This window comes from Triticum dicoccoides, chromosome 7B (genome assembly GCF_002162155.2).
Source record: "Triticum dicoccoides isolate Atlit2015 ecotype Zavitan chromosome 7B, WEW_v2.0, whole genome shotgun sequence".
Classification (NCBI taxonomy): domain Eukaryota; kingdom Viridiplantae; phylum Streptophyta; class Magnoliopsida; order Poales; family Poaceae; genus Triticum; species Triticum dicoccoides.
Genome location: NC_041393.1, coordinates 746,643,482 through 746,654,365, shown reverse-complemented (window position 1 = coordinate 746,654,365; position 10,884 = coordinate 746,643,482). Strand labels below are relative to the sequence as shown.

The 10,884-nt window shown below is 40.5% G+C and overlaps 1 protein-coding gene across 1 annotated transcript in view; it reads right to left on the bottom strand.

The window, feature by feature from the left end:
* Positions 1-10,884, bottom strand: part of LOC119340538 (1,4-alpha-glucan-branching enzyme, chloroplastic/amyloplastic-like) — a 28,776-nt gene that overhangs the window by 15,253 nt on the left and 2,639 nt on the right. Inside the window, exons 5-7 of the mRNA XM_037612461.1 lie at positions 10,602-10,718; positions 10,383-10,445; positions 9,610-9,711 (exon numbers count right to left, since the gene is read on the bottom strand). Coding sequence (XP_037468358.1) covers positions 9,610-9,711; positions 10,383-10,445; positions 10,602-10,718 — 282 coding nt within the window. The remainder of the gene's footprint in view (positions 1-9,609; positions 9,712-10,382; positions 10,446-10,601; positions 10,719-10,884) is intronic.

The following is a 10,884-nucleotide window of genomic DNA, read 5'->3' as shown; positions in this document are numbered from 1 at the left end:
GAATAGGATTAGGGCTCCAAGTAAGATTCCTCCTACTTGGGCGCCCCCTTGGCTGCCTCCTCTCCCTCCCACCTATATATATGAAGGGGGAGGCGCCTAGAACACACAATATTGATTCCTAGCCGTGTGCGGCGCCCCCCTCCACAGTTTACGCCTCTGATCATATTCACGTAGTGCTTAGGCGAAGCTCTGCATGGATGACTTCACCATCATCGTCACCACGTCATCGTGCTGATGCATCTCTCCCTCGACAGTTTATTGGATCAAGAGTTCGAGGGACGTCATCGAGCTGAACATGTGTAGAACTCGGAGGTGCTGTACGTTTGGTGCTTGATCGGTCGGAACGAGAAGAAGTTTGACTACATCAACCATGTTAACAAACGCTCCCGCTTTAGGTCTACGAGGGTACGTGGATACACTCTCCCCCTCTCGTTGCTATGCATCTCCTAGATAGATCTTGCGTTAGTGTAGGAATTTTTTTGAAATTGCATGCTACGTTTTCCAATGTGGTATCAGAGCCAGGTTTATGCATAGATGATATGCACGAGTAGAACACAAAGAGTTGTGGGAGGTGATCGTCATACTGCTTACCACCAATATCTTATTTTGATTTGGCGGTATTGTTGGATGAAGTGGCCCGGACCAACCTTACATGACCATGTTCATGAGACCGGTTCCACCGACAGACATGCAACTAGTTTTGCATAAAGGTGGCTGGCGGGTGTGTGTTTCTCCAACTTTAGTTAAATTGAATTTGATTGCGACCGGTCCTTATTGAAGGTTAAAACAACAAACTTGATAAATCACCATTGTGGTTTTGTGCCGTAGGTAAGAACGGTTCTTTCTAGAAGCCCGTAGCAGCCATGTAAAGCTTGCAACAACAAAGTAGAGGACGTCTAACTTGTTTTTGCAGGGCATGTTGTGATGTGATATGGTCAAGACATGATGTGATATACGTTGCTGTATGAGATGATCATGTTTTGTAGAAGTTATCGGCAACTGGCAGGAGCCATATGGTTGTCGCTTTATTGTATGAATTGCAAATGCCATGTAATTGCTTTATTTTATCACTAAGCGGTAGTGATAGTTGTAGAAGCAATCGTTGGCGAGACGACCACGACACTACGATGGAGATCAAGGTGTCGAGCCGGTGACGATGGAGATCATGGCGTTGCTTTGGAGATGGAGATCAAAAGCACAAGATGATGATGGCCATATCATGTCACATATTTTGATTGCATGTGATTTTTATCTTTATGCATCTTATTTTGCTTAGTACGGTGGTAGCATTATAAGATGATCCCTTAACTAAATTTCAAGGTATAAGTGTTCTCCTCGAGTATGCACCGTTGCGAAAGTTCTTCGTGCTGAGACACCACGTGATGATCGGGTGTGATAGGCTCTACATTCACATACAACGGGTGCAAGCCAGTTTTGCACATGCGGAATACTCGGGTTAAACTTGACGAGCCTAGCATGTACAGACATGGCCTCGGAACACTGGATACCGAAAGTTCAAACGTGAATCATATAGTGGATATAATCAACATAGAGATGTTCACCATTGATGACTACTCCATCTCATGTGATGATTGGACATGGTTTAGTTGATTTGGATCACATATCATTTAGATGACTTGAGGGATGTCTATCCAAGTGGGAGTTATTAAGTAATTTGATTATTTGAACTTAATTTATCATGAACTTAGTCCTGGTAGCATTTGCAAATTATGTTGTAGATCAATAGCTCGTGATGTAGTCCCCTGTTTATTTTTTATATATTCCTAGAGAAAAATAAGTTGAAAGATGATAGTAGCAATGATGCGGACTGGGTCCGTGATCTGAGGATTATCCTCATTGTTGCACAGAAGAATTATGTCCTTGATGCACCGCTAGGTGACAAACCTATTGTAGGAGCAGAAACAGACGTTATGAACATTTGGCAAGCTCGATATGATTACTACTTGATAGTTTAGTGCGTCATGCTTTACAGCTTAGAACCGGGACTTCAAAAACGTTTTTGAACACCACGGAGCATATGAGATGTTCCAAGAGCAGAAATTGGTATTTCAGGCTCATGCCTGTGTCGAGAGGTATGGGACCTTTGACAAGTACTTCACCTACAAGATGGAGGAGAATAGCTCAACCAGTGAGCATGTGCTCAGAATATCTGAGTACTACAATCGCTTGAATCAAGTGGGAGTTAATCTTCCAGATAAGATAGTGATTGAAAAAGTTCTCTAGTCACTATCACCAAGTTACTAGAACTTTGTGATGAACTATAATATGCAAGGGATGATGAAAACGATTCCCGAGCTCTTCGTGATGCTGAAATCAACGAAGGTAGAAATCAAGAAAGAGCATCAAGTGTTGATGATTGACAAGACCACTAGTTTCAAGAAAAGGGCAAAGGGAAAGAAAGGGAACTTCAAGAAGAATGGCAAGCAAGTTGCCACTCCCGTGAAAAAGCCCAAAGCTGGACCCAAGCCTGAAACTGAGTGCTTCTACTGAAAGGAAATGGTCACTAGAAGCAGAACTGCCCCAAATATTTGGCGGCTAAGAAGGATGGCAAAGTGAACAAAGGTATATTTGATATATAGGTTATTGATGTGTACCTTACTAGTGTTCGTAGTAACCCCTGGGTATTTGATACCGGTTCAGTTGCTAAGATTAGTAACTCGAAACAGGAGTTGCAGAATAAATAAAGACTAGTTAAGGGCGAGGTGACGATGTGTGTTGGAATTAATTCCAAGGTTGATTAGTGTTGAACCTTAAATAAATGTTATTTGGTGTTTGCATTAAGCATGCATATGATTGGATCATGTTTATTGCGATACAGTTATTCATTTAAGACAGAGAATAATTGTTATTCTGTTTACATGAATAAAACCTTCTATGGTCATACACCCAATGTTAATGGTTTATTGAATCTCGGTCGTAGTGATACACATATTCATAATATTGATGCCAAAAGATGCAAAGTTGATAATGATAGTGCGACATACTTGTGGCAGTGCCGTTTAGGTCATATTGGTGTAAAAGCGCATGAAGAAACTCCATGATGATGGGCTTTTGGAATCACTTGATTATGAATCATTTGATACTTGCGAACCATGCCTCATGGGCAAGATGACTAAAACTCTGTTCTCCGGAACAATGGAGCGAGCCAATGACTTACTGAAAATAATACATACCGATGTATGCGGTCTGATGAGTATTGTGGCTCGCGGTGGGTATCGTTATTTTCTGACCTTCACAGATGATTTGAGTAGATATGGGTATGTCTACTTAATGAAACACAAATCTGAAACATCTATTTGCTGACCCTATCTTTGCCGTCCCTCTTTGCCGTCCACCGCTGACGGCAAAGCTCTTTGCCGTCCGCCGTCCATGCCTTTGCCGTCCGCCGTGGCAGACGGCAAAATACTGGATTCCTGTAGTGGAAGAATCATTGTAACAAGAATAAAGTTTCTACGATCTAATTGCGCAGGCAGATATTTGAGTTACGAGTTTGGCCTTCATTTAAACAATGTGGAATTGTTTCACAACTCATGCCATCTGGAACACCATAACGTAATGGTGTGTCCGAACGTCGTAACCGTACTTTATTAGATATGGTGCGATCTATGATGTCTCTTACCGATTTACCACTATCGGTTTGGGGTTATGCATTAGAGACAGCTGCATTCATGTTAAATAGCGCACCGTCAAAATCTGTTGAGACCATATGAACTGTGGTTTGGCAATAGACCTAAGCTATCATTTATTAAAGTTTGGGGATGCGATGCTTATGTCAAAAGGCTTCATCCTGATAAGCTCGAACCCAAATCGGAGATGTGCGTCTTCATAGGATACCCTAAGGAAACAATTGGGTACACCTTCTACCACAGATCGGAAGGCAAGATCTTTGTTGCCAAGAATGGAACCTTTCTAGAGAAGGACTTTCTCTCAAAAGAAGTGAGTGGGAGGAAAGTAGAACTTGATGAGGTAATTGTACCTTTTCTCAAATTGGAAAGTAGCTCATCCGAGAAATCTGTTCCCGTGATACCTACACCAACTAGAGAGGAAGCTAATGATGATGATCATGAGCCTTCAGATCAAGTTACTACTGAACCTCGTAGGTCAACCAGAGCATAATCCACACCAGAGTGGTATGACAATCCTATTCTGGAAGTCATGTTACTTGACCATGATGAACCTACGAACTATGAAGAAGCTATGATGAGCCCAGATTCCGATAAATGGCTTGAGGCCATGAAATCTGAAATACGATTCATGTATGAGAACAAAGTGTGGACTTTGGTGGATTTTCCCGATGATCGGCGACCCATAGAGAATAAATGGATCTTCGAGAAGAAGACTGACGCTGATGGTAATGTTACTGTCTATAAGGCTCAACTTGTCGCAAAAGATTTTCGACAAGTTCAAGGAGTTGACTACGATGAGATTTTCTCACTCGTATCGATGCTTAAGTCTGTCCGAATCATGTTAGCAATTACCGCATTTTATGAAATCTGGCAAATGGATATCAAAACTGCATTCCTTAATGGATTTATTAAAAAAGAGTTATATATGATGCAACCAGAAGGTTTTGTCAATCCTAAAGGTGCTAATTAATGTGCAAGCTCCAGCGATCCATCTATGGACTGGTGCAAGCATCTCGAAGTTGGAATATACGCTTTGATGAGCTGATCAAAGCATATAGTTTTATACAGACTGGCGGTGAAGTCTGTATCTACAAGAAAGTGAGTGGGAGCACTACAACCTTTCTGATAAGTATATGTGAATGACATATTGTTGTTCACAAATGATGTAGAATTTTCTGGAAAGCATAAAGGAGAGTTTGAAAGGAGTTTTTCAAAGAAAGACCTCGGTGCAGCTGCTTACATGTTAGGCATCAAGATCTATAGAGATAGATCAAGACGCTTGATAAGATTTTTCAATGAGTAGATCCTTGACAAGATTTTGAAGTGGTTCAAAATGGAACAGTCAAAGAAGGAGTTCTTGCCTGTGTTGCAAGGTGCAAAGTTGAGTAAGACTCTAAACCCGACCACAATAAAAAATAGAAAGAGAATGAAAATCATTCCCTATGCCTCAGCCATAGGTTCTATAAAGTATGCTATGCTGTGTACCAGACCTATTGTGTACCTTATCATGAGTTTGGCAAGGGGGTACGATAGTGATCCAGGAGTGGATCACTGGACAACGGTCAAAGTTATCCTTAGTTACCTAAGAGGAAGGAAATATTTCTCGGTTATGGAGGTGATAAAGAGTTTGTCGTAAAGAATTACGTCGATGCAAACTTTTTACACCGATCCGGATGACTCTGAGTCTCAATCTGGATACATATTGAAAGTGGGAGCAATTAGCTAGAGTAGCTCCATGCAGAGCATTGTAGACATAGAAAAATTGCAAAATACATAGGGCTCTGAATGTGGCAGAACCGTTGACTAAACTTCTCTCACAAGCAAAATATGATCACACCTTAGTACTCTTTGGGTGTTAATCACATAGCGATGTGAACTAGATTATTGACTCTAGTAAACCCTTTGGGTGTTTGTCACATGGCGATGTGAACTATGGGTGTTAATCACATAGAGATGTGAACTATTGGTGTTAAATCACATGGCGATGTGAACTAGATTATTGACTCTAGTGCAAGTGGGAGACTGAAGGAAATATGCCCTAGAAGCAATAATAAAGTTGTTATTTTATATTTCCTTATATCATGATAAATGTCTATTATTCATGCTAGAATTGTATTAACCGGAAACTTGATACATGTGTGGATACATAGACAAAACACCTCGTCCCTAGTATGCCTCTACTTGACTAGCTCATTAATCAAAGATGGTTAAGTTTCCTAGCCATGGGCATGTGTTGTCATTTGGTGAACGAGATCACATCATTAGGAGAATGATGTGGTGGACAAGGCCCATCCATTAGCTTAGCATAATGATCGTTTAGTTTTATTGCTATTGCTTTCTTCATGTCAAATACATATTCCTCCGACTATGAGATTATTTAACTCCCGGATACCGAAGGAATGCCTTGTGTGCTATCAAACGTCACAACGTAGCTCGGTGATTATAAAGATGCTCTACAAGTGTCTTCGAAGGTGTTTGTTGGATTGGCATAGATAGAGATTAGGATTTGTCACTCTGAGTATCGGAGAGGTATCTCTGGGCCCTCTCGGTAATGCACATCATAAGAAGCCTTGCAAGCAAAGTGATTACTGAGTTAGTTGCAAGATGATGCATTATGAAATGAGTAAAGAGACTTGCCGGTAACGAGATTGAACTAGGTATGAAGATACCAACGATCAAATCTCCGGCAAGTAACATACCGATGACAAAGGGAATAACGTATGTTGTCATAACGGTTCGACCGATAAAGATCATAGAATATGTGGGAGCCAATATAAGCATCCAGATACCGCTATTGGTTATTGACTAGAGAGGTGTCCCGATCATGTCTACATAGTTCTCGAACCCATAGGGTTCACACGCTTAACGTCCGATGACGATTTTGTATTATATGAGTTATGTGATTTGGTGACCGAATGTTGTTCGGAGTCCCAGATGAGATCATGGACATGACGAAGAGTCTCAAAATGGTCGAGAGGTAAATATTGATATATAGGACGATAATATTCAGACACGGGAAGTGTTCCGGGGGTACCGAGTGTTGTGATTATCGAGCTGAACGGATGAGTTATGTGATTTGGTGACCGAATGTTGTTCGGGTCACCAGAAGGGGTTCCGGGCATCCCCCGGCAACTACATGGGCCTAATGAGCCAAGAGTGGGACAGACCAGCCCCTAAGGTGCTGGTGCGCCCCATGTACGCCGAAATAGAGGGGGGGAGATGGAAAGAGGAGAAGAGAGAAAGGAAGGGGAGGGATTCGGCCCTCTCCCTTCCTTCTCTCCCACCTCCTCCTTCCTCCCCCTTGGCTGCCCCCTCTCCCTCCCACCTATATATATGAAGGGGGGGGGGAGGCGCCTAGAACACACAATATTGATTCCTAGCCGTGTGCGGCGCCCCCCTCCCCAGTTTACGCCTCCGGTCATATTCAGGTAGTGCTTAGTTGAAGCCCTGCATGGATCACTTCACCATCACCGTCATCACGCCGTCGTGTTGGCGCAACTCTCCCTCGACACTTTGCTGGATCAAGAGTTCGAGGGACGTCATCGAGCTGAACGTGTGTAGAACTCGGAGGTGCAGTACGTTCGGTGCTTGATCGGTCGGAACGAGAAGAAGTTTGACTACATGAACCGCGTTAACAAATGCTTCTGCTTTTGGTCTACGAGGGTACATGGACACACTCTCCCCCTCTCATTGCTATGCATCTCCTAGATAAATCTTGCGTGAGCGTAGGATTTTTTTGAAATTGCATGCTACGTTTTCCAACACATACATCACGTCTAGATCAGTCTAATCATGAATCTTTCTTGTAGTAATTTAATGCAACCAACAACTGGTAGAGAGAAGTTATGATGAACAAGACAAGATTAGTTTGCAAGTTGACAAACCCGAGCCTTGCGAACGACAATAGAAAAAATAAGTCGAAGGAGAAGAAGAAAAATGAAGAATATGAAAACGCTAGTGATTGTTTTCTTTTTCATTTGGGAACAAGACAACCAAATAAAATGAGGGAATGATGAAAACATCGTCGAGGTATAGGTCGAATGTTTTTATGTTGGTTCTCTAGGCAGTTGTTTTGGCAGCGGAGCTCGAGTGGTTTCTTTATTTTCAAAAGAAACACAAAAAATAAATATGTACATGTGCCATAATAGCTTTGATGTGTAAATATGAGAATACACTATGGATGGATGAGCAAAATTTAGAGGCCGGGAGAAGTGTTTATCTGCGAGCTTCAAGGAAGAACCAAAGTGTGATGATCTAAAATTTTAAATTTAAATATCATCTTCATTGTTTGCTATTTTAGATCATCGTGTTTGTTGTTTTTGTGCAGGCTGCATTTGATTTGTTTTTCATAATATCTAGAAGGCGGCTTGCAGTGCATTCTAGTAGAAATTCTTTGGATCTTTTAACTTCAAAATTTATTTGTTTTTGAATATTTCTAAAACTAAAGAGCTTACTGGAACTTGGGGGCTAAAATTCTGTTCTCGTGTTTTCCAGCATAATCTATAGTCTTTGGCTTGTACTCCCTCCGTTCCGAATTACTTGTCTTGGATTTGTCTAGATACAGATGTATCTAGACTCATTTTAATGCTAGATACATCCGTATCTAGACAAATCTAAGACAAGTAATTCCGAACGGAGGGAGTAGAAACTAAAAACCACAAAAAAAAATGCAGTCATCTACATGCATGTGATTGCACGCAAAAACAGAAAGCGCTAAAATGTTTTGTTGGCTTGTTTATATGTCTTTCATGCAAGACAACACCATAGCCGACAGCTGGCCCCGAGGAGAGATGATCGGGAAGGGGGTGTTGTGCCATGTTGACGGTCCAGGAGAGCCGTATGTATCTGACCGTTTGCTACTTCGAAGATGATTATTGTGAGCCACTAGCTTGTGCAGCAAAAAGTATGAAAATGTACTTTTTCCTACAACTGCTTACTTCTTTTTATTTTACTTTTTGTTCATGTGGGTGATGCTGTTTGTAGTGCAAAGTGGTTGCCACTTTACAGCTTGCGAAGTGTGGCTGCATGCTCAAGGCACAAATGAGCGACAAACTGGTACCTCATCCTTTAAACATCTACTGATTCTTCTTTCGTAAGATGTCTTTATTATTTAGCTACATAGTGAGAGTTAAAGCAACGGAAAGAAAGGAAGGAGGCAAGGTAGGTGCCCACTGCCTCCTGAGGAGATAGGGCTGCTGTTGAGGCGGGCAATGGCTCCTTGCTGCAACCGGCTCTTCGCCGAGGTCATCCAGACTATACGTAGCATTGGGCAATCGACAAGACTGGTTGCAGCAATATATATGGAGAATAAAACTTTGTGAAACGATTATGTTTGAACACTTCCTGAGAGAGAGACTTATGTAAAGGCGGAACTGTATGTGTTGTGTATTTTATCAATGTCGGTAGACCATGCAAGACCATATGATGGAATAAAGACATGGTCCTTTGACAAAAGCAGATATTATCACACAGAGTTCTTCTATGTACTAGAATTACAGATACCTAGGTACGCAGGAACCAGATCATCAATGATTAAGAATTGACATGTTAGAAACATATCCTAGTAATCCAGAGGTGCCCCCAAACCCGAAAAAAGGGAAACACAAAAGGAAAGAGAGTAAAACTTTAACAAAAACAAAAGGAGAAAAGGAACAATGAGCAGTGCATAATCATTTTCTTGCATAAGTTCTACTATATGATAAGAACTGAAGACGGACAGCAAATCTACACGTTCAAACTGAATAACCATGAAACTTGTATTAAATGCATAGGCCATTTTGAGACAACAAGTATTCATATGAAATGGATACGGTTTCACCTTTCTCAGTCACATTAAACGCATAAGCAAGTTAGTGGTTCTATTCTAAAGAGTACTAGATCATGATGGCGCGTTCTAAAGAGTATAAGAGTGAAACAAATGATTCAAACAAGTGCCTTGACTGAAGATTGTATAGTTAAGTACCTTTTCTTCCTCATTCATGTGGCTGGCAGTCTGATTTGATGATGATAGGAATGAACATTTATCGCTGGGCGTGTCCACTGCTTGATCAAATGCATTCATGTACTGTTCAAATTTATATATTAGGTGACAAATCAATAAAATGTTGTTTGCAGAAAAGCCAGCCATAATATAAAAAGTATTGAAAAAATAACTTCAGTCAACAAAATAATGCAGCCTTCAAATAAATTTTGGAAAATACAGTGCCAATTTATGCATCGGTAATGCATGTACTACATATTAGTAACATGTAAGAACCAAGAAAATAGTTGGTAAACACAGGCAAGATTTGACCATTGTTCCACCACCAAAAAAGATAAAAATATTTGATCATTGTATTGGCAATTTTGAAAGGACATTTGAGCCCAGCTGATTTTCCACGTTGACAAAATGATTAGCTGTGTTAGAAGGGACATTTGAGACCAACTCAGTCCATTATAGGTGACCAAACTGAAAGTAAACTGCACGTAATTGCGCATCAGAAAAGAAATATAAATGTTATAGGATAACGTCAATTATTTGATATATACTGCTAATTTTGTTCTAGAAGCTTTCCTTATTTGTGAAACATTACCATCAGAATGACGACTTTTTTAGCCAAGGATAATAAGGACTTGAAAAATATCTCTATCTTGTTTACATCAGTTGCAGAAAATGCTTGTACTCACAAAACAACTTTTAAAGAATCATGAAATAGATTAGTCGATAACAAGTTTTTACACATCACTAGATATTACCTCATTACCCATAAATTTTAGGTAGCTATCACCTCCAAAGGCCATCGTGATGAAGTGAATCATCTGAAATATTGTAACACAGTAAGTCATATATACCTAAAGGGACTAGGACACCTTATCTTCAAGGGCTAGCCAGAAATCTAAGTAAATCTAGAAGGAATGCAATACTTAGAACTAGATAGAACAATTAAATTCACGAATACTTAATAAGAATTTAACCTTTTGAAGTGCAATGGCACGATCTATTGTAGGTGAATCAGGATCCATGGCCGACATACCGGAATACGTTTCCCATTCCATCAAGAGAAATGCCATAGTCTTGCTGCCAATAATAGACTGAAAATTTATGTGAAAAAAATAACTATACGGTTGTTATTTCAGTAGATGAACACGAAGTTGGCTGTATACAAATGGTAATCCTTGGACGTGCTTACATGGTCCATAATAGCTGGTTAGGATCCTTTCACTAGTTGTGAGAATGGAAATGTGATAGTCTATGCTA